At 38.0% G+C, this 14,506-nt stretch overlaps 1 protein-coding gene across 1 annotated transcript in view; it reads left to right on the top strand.

Moving 5' to 3' along the window:
* The first annotated feature begins 3,024 nt into the window (after positions 1–3,024).
* Positions 3,025–14,506, top strand: part of lrpprc (leucine-rich pentatricopeptide repeat containing) — a 64,862-nt gene continuing 53,380 nt past the window's right edge. Inside the window, exons 1-11 of the mRNA XM_073873134.1 lie at positions 3,025–3,256; positions 3,984–4,207; positions 4,297–4,419; positions 4,500–4,621; positions 4,769–4,827; positions 6,596–6,682; positions 6,773–6,899; positions 7,294–7,438; positions 10,755–10,912; positions 11,062–11,167; positions 13,455–13,562. Of these exons, the coding sequence (XP_073729235.1) occupies positions 3,078–3,256; positions 3,984–4,207; positions 4,297–4,419; positions 4,500–4,621; positions 4,769–4,827; positions 6,596–6,682; positions 6,773–6,899; positions 7,294–7,438; positions 10,755–10,912; positions 11,062–11,167; positions 13,455–13,562 (1,438 nt within the window). The 5' untranslated portion in view covers positions 3,025–3,077. The remainder of the gene's footprint in view (positions 3,257–3,983; positions 4,208–4,296; positions 4,420–4,499; positions 4,622–4,768; positions 4,828–6,595; positions 6,683–6,772; positions 6,900–7,293; positions 7,439–10,754; positions 10,913–11,061; positions 11,168–13,454; positions 13,563–14,506) is intronic.

Here is a 14,506-nt window from a genome sequence, read left to right as displayed (position 1 = left end):
AAGGATTTTAAACATTCAGTATTTTATTTCATTTTTCCAGGAAAAAAATATCAAAACAACAACAATAACAATAAGAGATGGTTTTATTCAAAGTGACTTACAAAAGTGAGGATAAAGAATAAAGCAACTAATTAAATTTTCATTCCAAAAATATAATAATGAGTTAAATCAGAGATTAGTAAGGTTCATGGTTAAGAAATAAAAAATAAGTTCATTTTACAAATAAACCTAATTTTTAAAATATATTTTCTGAAAACAAGCCACATTTTTACTTTTTTTTTTTTTTCTTCAATTTTCTTCTCATTTAGATAATTTTACTAGAAAATTGGTAAATTAACAAAAAGATTTTTGAGTTGATGAAAAGATGAAAGATCAGCAAAAAATCTTTTGCAAGAGAAGGAAAATAATAATTTAATAATTGATAGATCTGATGAATAATACATCACTAACACAGATGCATTCATGCTGCAGAAAAAAACAGAACAGACCCTTCTTGAGTTCATTCAGCAAATAAAAAGGTAAAAAGGAGTGAAGCCTTTCGTCTCAGCTCACCTCTTCTCTCCTCATCTATAATTCAGCGACCTTGAGATATTTCTTCCCCTGAGCTCACCACTTTCAGCTCTAATGCCAACAAAAAGTAAGAGCTCCCACTGGAATAAGAGGTGAACTGTCAGTACCAGTCTGCGGGACAGTCACGTGTTCACTGACATTGCTGGTGAGGGTCGACAAACAATTGTTTAACAGCTCAAAAACTAAACTTTCAGATACATGATATATATGAGAAACACTAGGGGTTGTTTCATTTAATTTAAAAAATAAGAAAAACAAATATGTGAGAGCAACTAAGATTCAGTATCATTGGGGCATTTCTCTTAAAATGGTTATCTACTGTACACATTGCTATTTCTGTTGCTTGTCATGCCATGCCAAAGCTGTTCACCATCCTCTGTACACCCCACTGTGGGTGGACTCAGCAGACAGGGGTTGACAAAGTGAGATCCATGCAGGGATGGGACTCAAACAACATGCCTGGCAGGCAAAGCCTGTTCACTGTCACCTGTCAGCTGTGTACTGCTGTGCGGGTGGCTTGCAGTGTGTGTCAGCCATGGAAATGAGTTTGGCATGGCACACGTCTGACATATCGGGGCCCCCTGGCCCCTGATGCCCGGCACAACACGGAGTGGCCCAGTGGGCATTAGTCTGTGCTTGACAACACCCCACCTAGCTGACCTTTTCCAAAACTGACCTCAAGCTGGAGCCAATCAGCTTCCAGCTTAAGTATTCTTGTAAACAGTGTGTCTCTCATCAAGCAAAATGCCCCTGTGTGACCATTCTAATTCATTCAAATACGTTCTTGAAGTACAGTAGATGTAAAGTGTAATTTTTGTTTAAAGATAAAAATGCATATATAGTCATTACTATCATTACATCTGAAATATATTGTCTGTTTTTGTAAAATAGTAATAGTGTTTGGACTATAACTTTATTTAAAAAAACGAAAAAAGAAAGAAAGACAAAACCATTTAAATGTATTTATTTATAAGGTAGAAATGGTGAATGGGGGGCCTTCAAATATTATTGCTAAATCTATCTGTCATTGTGAGCAAAAGAATCAACATAACATAACATAGCATTGCATAGTATAGCATAGCATAACATCACATTACATTACATTACATTACATTACATTACATTACATATAACACATAACACACAACATATAACACATAACATTGCATTACATATAACACATAACATAACATTACATTACATATAACACATAGCGCATAACACACAACACAACAATTGTAATTCGTAATTCAACCCTTACGAAAATGTATTGTGGTAAAAAGTGTATTGATTACTATCGGCAAAACCATGGTTTTACTACACTAACTATGGTTTAACTATAGTTTTTGAAAACCATGGTTGTCAAAACCATGGTTATTTTGTAGTTACTATGGTTTTACTATAGTAACAATGTTTTTTTTGTTTTAACTGTAGTAAAACCATGGTTAATTTTTCGTAAGGGAAGTATTTTTGCTAAATCTATCTCTCATTGTGAGCAAAAGAATCAACATAACATGACATGACATGACATGACATGACATGACATGACATGACATGACAACTTATGCTGCGTCCGAAAACTCAAGGCAGTGACTCGTTGCCTCGCTGCCTCATGAGGAAATGACTTCGGAGGCATGAAGGTAGCTCAGAGAAAGACTTTCGGACACACTTCTAAGGCAGCGTGTTTGAAATTTAAACAGAGAGCGCCTTTGTGATAACTAATCACATATTTGAAAACTACAATAGTAATTTCTCCCTAGAAATGCAATTAAAAGGTGTAAAAAGTAAAAATATACCTTTATTTACACTAAATTGGTGGTCCAGTCGCGTCCTTGGCCGCCATTTTATTTTTTCGAACTCGACCGGACTCGACCAATCACATTCTTAATGTACGTCCACGCATAGGTATCTCAGGAGACAGGAAGTAAACCAAACATTGAATTCGGACATGCCTTGATGCCTTGCTGCCTTGGAAAGCTGCCTCAGAAGGCAGCAATTTAGAGTTTTCGGACGCAGCCTTAGTAAAAAAGTTTGTACATTAAGGGCTTCTGTAGAAACATGGCGGCACAAAATGGCGACTTCCACGTGAGGGACCCTCGGTGTATGTAGAAAAAAACTCATTCTAAGGTAATAAAAACATAACGGTTCATTATAACAAGGTCTTTATACACCCCTAATGATATAGTTTTGTATATTATTTTGCATTTCTGTCAAGAGATCCTTCTAAAAATTACACACTGCACCTTTAAATTCTTCCCAAAAACTTGCGCTTTAGCAAGCACAACTACATAACATGCATACAAACATTTGAATACATATTGAATAATTTAATAAATGTCGAAGATGTAAATTTTTACAAAGATGCACATCACAGTTTTAGCCACTACTGGATGTGAAGGTATTGTAACTAACACCCCTGTGACAGACAGTCAATGGTCTCTTCCGTTCCCCTCTGGCCTGTCACGTGGTGCGGATGTCCTTCGCACTCCTCTCTCTGCAGGTTAAACATGGCTGCGCTCTTACGATCAGCCCGGCTACTTAAATTTTCACCTCCTTCATTGCTTCAGGTCATAGGAAGCAGCAGACATGGACCAGCAGCTGGTCGGTTGTACAGCGGAGCGGTCGCGATCAAATGTATTGGGTCTCGTGGCCGTCAGACAGTCTCGGGACGGTTTAACGTAAACAGGTATACAGCGTGACTCTATCCCATGCGTGTTTAGATCATGCAGTTGTCATTGAGGACCGATCACTCCTTTAACTGTACGGAGGGCTTATTAAACATTAATGTTGTATAAAGTTGTTTAACTAAATGTTAACGAGCATTTTTAAGTATAGATATCATGTGTAAGTTAATCATTATGATATTGTATAAGAGGAATTTGGCTTCCTTGCATAACTGATTTGCTACAGATGCTGAAGTTGTCACATCTTAGCTTATAAGTCGTTTTCAAGCCTATATTACATTTTTAACACATAAAACAAAGAGAGAGAAATATATCTAAGATAAATAAGTGTTTGCTTATATGATATGGATGATTGGGATACCGTTCGAGACGACCTTGACATGTTGACCCCTCACATTTGGCATGTGCTAATATGCAGTTACCTGAAACGCTAGTATTCCCTTACCCAGATTAAAAATGGCCTTACTACAGTTAACATAGATTAACTTGTATTTATAATAAAACCATGATGATCACAAATTTACCATTTGTTTAACCATGATATCTGGTAAAACTGTATAAAAAATGTTTAAGAGATCATGCATCCAGATTTTATCCAACTGTATTATACTGGGTCACACCTACTGCAGTTATCAGTGTTTTAGACTAGCCTGCAACTTCTGAGCACAGTGTTACGAATCCTTGCTCTGTACCATGAGATTAGACTTATTGTAGACATTATTTCTGCAGTCTATTGTCATACAGATCAGCTTTGCCCTGTGCAAGCTGTCGTCAGTATGCAGTGGCCACAGAACAGAGGGGTCCACTGAAGGATGAACCCAGTCTGGCGGTCCGTTCCAAGCAGGCTCAGCAGTTTGACTGGGCTCTGGCAAAACTGGACAGCTCAGTCCGAAGGACAGGCAGGGTCACGAAAACGCTGCTTCTGCGCATCTTTCATGACGTTTGCAGAACAGGTACTTGTCTTTCTCGATGATAAGCTCTTGAATCTATTTCTGCATACAAATTCAAACCTGTCCTTGCTTGCAATGTCACATTACAATAGGGTATCCCAGTGGAAATCAAGCACTGTTGTTGCTAAGAAGCTGTGGATCTCTGCTGCCTGAGGTTCCTTTGGATGAACGCACAGAGCTGGCTCAACGTATCTGGGATAAGCTTCAAGAACTCGGTATAAGTTAAAGATCATTAAATAATATATTGTCATAGCTTAACCTTTAATTTTAACCTGTATATTGCTGCTCGCTACAGGTGCCACCTATGATGTGAGCCATTATAACGCCCTGCTCAAGACTTACCTGCAGAATGAGTTCAGTTTCTCTCCAACTGATTTCCTTTCTAAAATGGAAGCTGCTAATGTTCATCCAAACAGGGTTGGTATGATTTTATTGAGTAAATATTTATTATTGGTAACCAATGAACAGTGACGAAGAACAACTGCTGATTGTAAGACTTTGGATTCACTTTAAATAAATGTTCAGATATGTTTATTAATTTTATAATATATTATTAATGTCTAGGTTACCTATCAAAGACTCATCGCAGCATACTGTCAGCATGGTGACATTGAAGGCGCAAGGTGAGTTTTTTTCACATAATGAAGTAATTAAAGGATTTGTCAATTTTCTTTAAAAAATCCAGATAATTTACTCACCACCGTGTCATTCAAAATGTTGATGTCTTTCTTTGTTCAGTCGAGAGGAAGTTGTGTTTTTTGGGGGAAGCATTCCAGGATTTTTCTCATTTAATGGACTTTAATGGACCCCAACACCTAGTAGTTTTAAGGCAGTTTAAAATTGCATTTTCAAAGGACTCTAAATGATCCCAAACGAGGCATAAGGGTCTTATCTAGCGAAACGATATAAAAAATATGCACTTTTAAACCACAACTTCTCGTATATCTCCGGTCCTGTTATGCGCCAGCGCGACCTCACGCAATACCTCATCACGTCAAGAGTGTGGAGAAAGAGGACCATTTCGACGTTGTTGTGTGTCAAATGATACTAATTAATGACTTTGTGTCAGTTTATTGTTTAAAATGGTCCACAAATGTGCGTTTCATATATGTAACACGTGACCTTTCCACGGCATAACACAATTACGTGAGGTCGCTGGTGCGTCACAGGACCGGAGATAGACGAGAAGTTGTGGTTTAAAAGTGCATAATTATTTTTCTTAATCGTTTTGGTAGATAAGACTCTTATGCCTTGTTTGGGATTGTTTAGAGACCTTTGAAAATCTGTTGAAACTGCAATATTAAACTGCATTAAAACTATAAGGTGTTGGTGTCCATTAAAGTCCATTAAAATTAGAAAAATCCTGGAATGTTTTCCTCAAAAAACATAAATTCTTCTCGACTGAACAAAGAAGGACATCAACATTTTGGATGACATGGTGGTGAGTAAATTATCTGGCTTTTGTTTAAAGAAATATTTCATGCCCATTTATTTGTTTTGTAAGCAGCCATATAGTGGTGTGAAATTGTATTTGTTTAAAAAAATACAATTGTAGAAAAAATCTTAATGTCCTACTAAAGAAATGAATTTTTGCATTAGATGGTTTAGTTTTATAGAGTTCTCAGTTCTTTAAAATTAAGTGGCACAGTGAACACAACACAGGATTTTTCTGCTTTGTCTAGTAAAAAATTAGTTTCTGCTAAATAAGAGGCATCATTGCTAATTCAATTTTATTTATTTACAATTGTTTAATTGTTTCAAAGCAGCTTTACATTAATAAAAGCAAGAGGAAACACAGAAAAATTGGTGGACAACATAAGAAGCCAAGTACAGTGGCTAAGATTAAATCGTACTAGCAAGCATAGTAATAATGTAACATATAGAAGAGAGTTCTAAGTTAAGCCAATGTCAGCTGACTCCCTAGAGCAGTGGTTCTCAATCCTGTTCCTGGGGACCCCCTGCTCTGCACATTTTGTATGTCTCTCTAACCTGACGCACTTTGCTTAGTTCATGGAGCTCTCATCTAATGAGCTGATGATTAGAGTCAGGTGTGTTAGATAAGGAATACATACAAAATGTGCAGAGCAGGGGGTCCCCAGGAACAGGATTGAGAACCACTGCCCTAGAGGTTGAATAAAAGCTCCTAGGAGGAAAAAAAACTATTTTAATTAGGAGGAAAAGTCCTATGAAGGAAAAAACCCTTGAGAGATAGCCAGACATATCTGATTCTATAGAGGATATGCTATATATTAGATACCATTTCATAAAATTTAATTAAAACCTTAGGTTTAAGGATGAGACAGGGGAAAGAGAAACAAAATCTTATTAGCGTAGGGGCCATTCACATGTAAAGCAAATGTCATAAAGTATCACTTCTTGTCCTTCCTAAAGTACGATCCTGGGCTTTATGAAGAGCAAAGACCTGCCAATCACAGAGGCTGTATTCAACTCCCTAGTGACAGGCCACGCTCGGGCAGGGTGAGTTGACTTTTTAGGGGACAGGGCAATTGACCTCATGCTTTTTCTGATGTGTCCTTGTCACTTATGAGTGGTCTACTGTTGGTGCAGGGACATGGAGAGCTCTGAGGGCATCCTGACAGTCATGAAAGGAGCAGGGATTGAGCCTGGCCCAGACACGTATCTTTCTCTCCTCAATGTCTATGCTGAGAAAGGCGATATTGCCAAAATTAAAGAGGTCTGTCTTTATTAGTACTTTTAAGGGTACTGTTAATACTGTATAGTTAAAGGCGGAGTCCACAATGTTTTAAAAATGCTTTGGAAAAGGAGACGGGCCGACTACCAAAACACACTTATAGCCAATCAGCAGTAAGGAGCGTGTCTACTAACCGACATCCTTGCCGGGTTGCGTATGTGTGGGGCGGGTCTATCAACGTTGAACTTCCAGATTCTATTGGGGTAGGGGCGTGTTTGTTTAGGTGATTTCAAATATCAACATTGGCTTTCAAACATCGTGGACTCCGCCTTTAAGCGATGGATGGACATTATAATTAGATAATTTCTCTGAATTATCTTCATTATATTTCTGGGCTTAACAGTAAATATATATATTGTGTTTTCTGACTGTACAGACTCTAGAGACAGTGGAGAATGCTGATATCCATCTGATGGACAGAGATTTGATGCAGGTTGTTTTCAGTCTGACCAAGGCCGGCCATCAGCAGTACGTACCCGAGGTTGTGGAGCGCATGCGCCATGAAAGAGGATATGTACCAGGTGTGTCATTGAAGCTTTCTTATATGGGATTCTGCATGCAAAAAGCTTGAGAAAGCAAAGCACATACTGTACATCCATTATTAATGTAATCCAAGTGACTCTAGTGGGATAATATGTGAAGTGTTCATGTTTGCATCTGACATGTTTTAGTGTAAATTATATTTTATCAGGCTCTTATGTTTAGGTTCAATATTTCACTTTAATGGCAATTAAAAAAAAATTAGTCAGTAATTAAAAAGCTTTGTTTTTACAAATGTCACTTTAGTCATTTCATTGGTATTTCGCTGCAAAACCCTCTAAGGGCATGCAAAATCTTCTATATCCTTCTAAAAAAGACTCGCTACAGTGTCCTTTCTGAATTGACAAAATTTGGTCTATATCCTAATACAGTGGTTCTCCAACTGGGAGGGCGAGAGATGGTGCCAGGATTATGACATATTATAAAATGCAATAAATTATCAAATTCTGTGAAAAATAAGGCTACTAACCAACATCACTACATTGTGTAATTTATATGTTTTGTTTAATTCAGATTCTAAGTTTGAGAGAGTTTTATGTCAAGAATTTTCTGGGAGGGCAGCGAAAAGTTTGAGAACCACTGTCCTAATATATTCGAAAACCCTTCTTTAACCGGGTAAAAAAAAAAATGTTCACCTTGACATACACGTGCTGTCGTTCATCAAATTCTTTCGTTCTTCTTTTGCTAAAAAAAAAATCGTTGTTGCGTTTAATGGATTTTGCAAACAAACCCATATTTTTGAATGCCCTGAGGCTAGGATTAAGCAGATTTGAAGCTGAAGTATTTGATAAAAGTATGATATGTGCCAAGAGCATTTGTCAGTGTCATCATCTCATTTTTGACGGAGGAGGTTTTTAGCGGATTTTGCATCTGAGCTCTTCATATGTTTTCTAAAATTTAAAAGAAATTCCTTTAATACAGGGGTGTCCAATACGTCAAAGGCAATGCCGGTAGATCGCCAAAAGTTAACTGTGTATGCTGCTCCACGAGCTTCAGAAAACAGTGCGTATTTGGCATTATGGTCTTAGAGTAATTGTGAAACATGCAAGTCTTTTTGAGTTGCTGCGCCTTTTCTTCTCAAATGTGTTTTTATAAATCTTATGCCTGCCCGCTGCAGCTCAGTCGTCTAACTTCCGAAATTTACCAGGATGCACATTCTTTTCTTCATGCAGGAGCTAATCCATGCGCATGGTGCGGAGAGAGAGATATGCTTCTGATACTCATTTTCTAGTTTGTATCACAAAACCACATTTTAAGGAGTACTCAAGGATTTTTTTAAACTCCTCAAAAAGAATAGAGAAATGGTGACAGCCCTAAATTCAATGTAGAGATATTAGGGCTGTGTTGAAAAAATCGATTCACCGATTCTGAATCGATTTTCATGTTAATTTCTAAAGATCGATCCGTAACTCAGAGGATCGATTTGATAATTAATAACTTAAACTTGCCGCGTCATTGAATTCACGCATGCGCGCGAGGTGGAAGGACATTAAAACAACGAACATGGTGGTCAGTAACGTTAAGCAAGTGGTTGTTTTGAAACGCTCAAAGCTGCGATCTACATGTAAATGAATCCACTCATAACAAATGAACGAGATATGTGTCATTTTTATAATAAGCGCCAGTGAATCCACCGCTGGTCTGGCAGCGAATCTCTCTCTCTCTCCCCCTCTGTGCTCATGCAGCTGGTCTCTGACGGGCAGAGGTTTCTTGAGGCGCGCGCAACGGGTCGCCAAATAAAGAGTTCTTCTTACAAATAATGCTAATATTTGTAAAGTTTTCTGAACTTTAAGCAAGCTAAGACAAAACTCCCGTTTATATCAGTGACACATGTGCTGCTGGAGCGATGTAGTTTGACGCCTAATTTTGATAATAGTACAAATAAATATCTTTGATCAGAAAGACGAGAAAGAGACGCAAATGTTAATGTCTAATAGAAAGTAAAGAGCGTCAAGACCTTAGAACAGACTTCATCACATCATAGCACCTGTCATATTTATAATATCTATATCTAGAGATCCGTCTCTCATATACAGGTATTTATCCTGTCTGTAGGTTTGTGCATATATTTACCCCTGTTCATTTTACATACTGCCTATTTTTAATGTAATGTATGCATAAATACAAAAAACAATGCATACTATAGCTTCAATATTCTATAAAATTAATAACTCAAGATTCTGTCTATCAAGACTTAATCTGTTGTTATCATCTGGGCATTTTCACTTTAACATTATTAACTTTAAATTGTCCATATTTGAAAACTGTGGTGAGCAGTTAAAAGCTATAGTGAGTGGCAAATAACTGCACATTTTTATAATCCAAAAAACAATATAAACTGAAAAACATGTATACCATGAAATACACCGTTAGCGTGAAATAAAATAACTCATTCCGTTGAATAGATTTTTGGTCATTCCGCCCACCCCATCTGGCACCATTTCGGGCTTTTTTCAAAAACACTTATCTAAATCTCGAAGATCGGATCGAATCGAATCGAATAATGATAGTCGATTCAAGATTAGTGCTGCACAATTAATCGCAACGCAATCGCACTGTCAGCCTGTGCAATTATATGACAGCAAAATGTTGCAATAATATTAAATAAATAAATGTGAGGACTTGTTAACACAAACTTTCTGATAACAGTTTGATGATTTTCCTTGCTGTTTAAAAAAAAGAAAGAAAAACGAACAAAAAAGGCAGTGCACCGTGTGGCATGCATGTGTGTGGTGTGCGTCGTCACTTATACCAGAGCAAAGATGGATGCAGAGGAGGTTGACAGTGTTCTGGTAGCTAAAAAAAAACTGTCTGTTGTATGGCGGTATTTTGGATTTAGGATTACTGACACTGAGCAGTTGCTACATCACGTGGCAATACGAAAATATTTCTAGTTTTACAAATACACATTTTAGCTAAACTGTGTGTGGATTTTCCTTAAAACCCATCAAGTTGACTCATGATACCATTTAGTATAATCGCAATCGCACATCGCAATATTAGCAGCAATAACCGCAATGCGAAAAATTACCCAAATCGTGCAGCCCTATTCAAGATCTTGAGAATCGGAATCGAATCAATTCTTGAAATTTGAATCGAAACCCAGCGTTAAGAGATATATGCAGTATAGTCCTAACAGGCATTTAAAGTGTTTTTTAAAAAATTAAACTGTGTTTTTAGCAGGTAGATATTGTCGGCTTTATCATTTTAAAAGTAGATCACCACACAAAAAAGTCTGGACACCCCTGCTTTAATACAACCACACACTTCAACTAATGTTTTTTTCTGTGTCTTCAGATGCTATGAACCTGTGCCTGAGTCTGATAACCCAGGGCCATGAGGACACTGCCTACTCTGTGCTGAAGAGCTTCACAGGCCTGCAGGCAGAGACACAGAACAGTGATTCTCCAGACTTGGGAAACTTCTTCCTCCGTCACTGTGTCAATATGGACAAGGTGAGGAATCTGCTAAACCTTCATTAGTGAAAATCAGCAGTATTGTTAAATACTCTGCTCCTTTTTGTCTGATTGATATTTTTGTTGTGCTGTTTTTTTGGGAAATTTCAACTTGTTGTTTTGTTAATTTGACTGTCTGTGGCTTTCAGTCTGTGGAAAAGATGGCTGGATTTTGCAAAGATCTGAAGGATTCGGGTCTGCACTCTACACCACTGCAGTTCACACTTCAGTGTGCCCTAGAAGCCAAGAAAACTGGTATGTGTACTAACTTTATCTGGTTCAGATAGTTTTATACCTAATCTTACTTTAAAGCTCACATAACACGCGCTGTTTCTGCATTTCTGATGTTAATCTGGAGTACCTATAGAGTAGTATTACATCCTTTATATCTCCGAAGAGTCTTTAGTTTAATCAGATTTATAAAAGAAAGATTAGCTTTACCGAATCTTTCTGATAATGTACGAAAAAATGAAGAAGGAGGAGTTACTACTGTGGGAGGAGCGAGTACGAGTCATGCAACACTATACAACATTGTTTAGCTTATGACCCCGGATAATAAACTTTATCCATTGTTTCCATAAGGCTGGCTTTCTTCTCCCTACATCCAAAAACACACTTCTTCTTCCGTGCCATTGTTGAGTTTTGAAATTAAACAAAGCTGTCGCGTGAAGTGATGTTTGTAAGTTCTAGCATCTCCCGCTGATTGACGGGTCGGGTGGGCAGGGTTTCCTGGGTAAGTGCCCATAAAAAGAAGTGATGCGTATAGAAACCCCTGAAACGTCAGCTGGACCTGTAATCGAAAAAATTTTCCGAAACTTGTACCAACCCTGGCGAAGTGCATTTGGCACAGAAATACTCTGTAACATGTGCAACTGCTTTTTTGACACTTTGCCTACATTTAGCATGAGGAAACAACTCTATAACTGTGTTAATAAGTCAGAATGCATGAAATACCATTGAACCACCCCTTTAAGTAATGCAGAGCATAAAATGTTCCTGTTATTTAAAGGAATAGTCTACTCATTTTCAATATTAAAATATGTTATTACCTTAACTAAGAATTGTTGGTGCATCCCTCTTATCGTCTGTGTGCGTGCACGTGGGCGCTGGAGCACGCTGCGACACGATAGCATTCGATGGCATTTGGCTTGGCCCCATTCATTCAACCGCACCAACCAGAGACAAAGCCAGAAGTGACCAAACACATCAGCGTTTTTCCTATTTGGGACGAGTGGTTGTACGAGCAGGTTTGGTGGTACAAAATAAAACGTAGCGCTTTTCTAAGCGGATTTAAAAGAGGAACTATATTTTATGGTGTAATAGCACTTTTGGGAGTACTTCGACTCGCCTGAAAAGTCCGCTCCCCTTCTCACTCTCATAATGGGAGAGGGAGGGTGTTACTGCGCCGAGTCGAAGTACTCCCAAAAGTGCTATTACGCCATAAAATATAGTTCCTCTTTTAAATCCGCTTAGAAAAGCGCTACGTTTTATTTTGTACCACCAAACTTGCTCGTATAACTACTCGTCTTAAATAGGAAAAACGTTGATGTGTTTGGTCACTTCTAACTTTATCTCTAAATGGTACCATTGAATGAATGGGGCTAAGCTAAATGCTATCGAAGCGTTGCAGCGCGCTCCAGCGCTCACGTGCACGCACACAGATGATAGAGGGATGTATCAACAATTCTTAGTTAAGGTAATAACATATTTTAATATTGAAAATGAGTAGACTATTCCTTTAACAGAAGATAAATAAAATAAGTCACTAAAATAAGTGACTTAACATTTCATACATCTTTCTGTAACTGGCATAGGCTCTGTAAACAAGATCATCGCTCTCTCTTGCTCTCTCTCTCTCTCGCTCGCTCTTTCTCTTGCTCGCTCTTTCTCTTGCTCGCTCTCCCCTTTCTCTCATATATAAGAGATTGAACATACTTTTAAAACACCATCGATGAAAGAATTGCAGAGGTTTGACATCATGAATCATTTGCAAATGTACCTTGCAAATCATACATGTCAATACGTGATGACGTTCAACTACAAAAAAATTGAAAAATAATCGCAGGCTTCTGGAAAACAAGTACAAAATTATCCAGCAATCATGGCACCATCATCAAAGTAAACTCTTAGTACAGTAATCATATTTTAACGGTGAACACTTTTAACGTAGGTTTGAAAGGAACCTTAACATTTAGTCCTGTGTCAATTATCATTAAAAGCAGGGTAAACGGGAGTCTCCGTGCCCAGACGCAATTCTTCTGGCATCCCTCCTCCTCCTCATTATCTCCTTCTTCACTGCTCTTTTTTTCCTTCTGTTCTGTTACTTGAACTTGGGCATAATACAACTAATGGTTCAACATAGCACAATATGGTGCTATTCAGGTGCTACATAGGTGACATTTAGCACAAAAAAATGGTTCACCTATGATTATGTGCCTGTGAACCACTTTTAGTGCTCTTCAGCAGCACCATTTTTTTAGTGTAGCTTATTAATTTAGGTCATAGATTGGTACTGGTAATTGTATTATTTGTGTTTTTGCAGGTATGTCTATTGAACTGATGAGGAGGATAAAGCAGGAGGGCTTGCCTGTCAGACCTCACTACTTCTGGCCTCTGTTTACTCATCACCAAAAAGACAAAAATATTCCTGGTGAGTCCATAGATTTCGATCTGATCTTCCTTTATCAACAATCTGTATACTTGTTATTGCATAGTCTGGATTTATAAGTTTGCACAAATATGTTTACAAATGCTCATAGAAAAGGCCATGGCCTCTCATTTGTATTGGGGCTTGAAATTAGGGATTTGGGATGTCAGCCAAAACATTTGTTTGATACTGAATAAGTTATCATATGTTAATTAAAAGATAACACAGATAATTTGTTTCTAATTAAACTTGCACAGAATAATAATTCACAATATAACCAGTGATGTGCATTAAAAAACATAATTAGGAGTTTTACCCCAAAGGCACTATTAATGCTCACTATTAACACGCTCCCAAGCAGTCCTCCATATCAGTATCAGTTATTTGTTTTGTTTTTCTATACAAATAACCTTAATGAAACATCCAGGATCACTCTCACCTCCGTTCCTCTACATTTTTTTGTTTGTTTGTTTCCTGCGTGTCGAAGTGGTGAAGGTTACATGATCGAATTTGTAGTGACTGGGTCTCATGTAAATGCGAGCGCTCTGAGGGAATTCACTTTCAATTACGTGCACCGCTGTGCAAGGCCATGAAATATTTAGCGCCATGTCACATTTTGTCCACAGGTGTCACCAGTGGGCAGACAGCCCCTCACCCTCCTCTCACCGGTTTTCCATCCATGCGTTCTTGAGTGCAGAGAGGGGAAAACTTTGCATTTTGATGAGGTGTGGATTTGGGCAGGCGAGTTTGAGAAAGCATATGTTAGCTTTGTCTCGCAACCCGCGAGCGAACAGGGCTTGTCAGTTTCAAGAAACGCAGCTCATTGCTTGTGACACGGTGCGGGAAAATGCCTCAATCCCTTATGTAGCTTACAACAAGCTTATATATCTGCATTTTTAAACTCTTCACCAGTCCGGTTTTGGGAAGTCTGAATGTTATCTTTGCAT

The sequence above is a fragment of the Misgurnus anguillicaudatus genome, chromosome 11 (genome assembly GCF_027580225.2).
Source record: "Misgurnus anguillicaudatus chromosome 11, ASM2758022v2, whole genome shotgun sequence".
NCBI lineage: Eukaryota > Metazoa > Chordata > Actinopteri > Cypriniformes > Cobitidae > Misgurnus > Misgurnus anguillicaudatus.
This window is presented reverse-complemented; position numbering and strand designations above follow the sequence as displayed.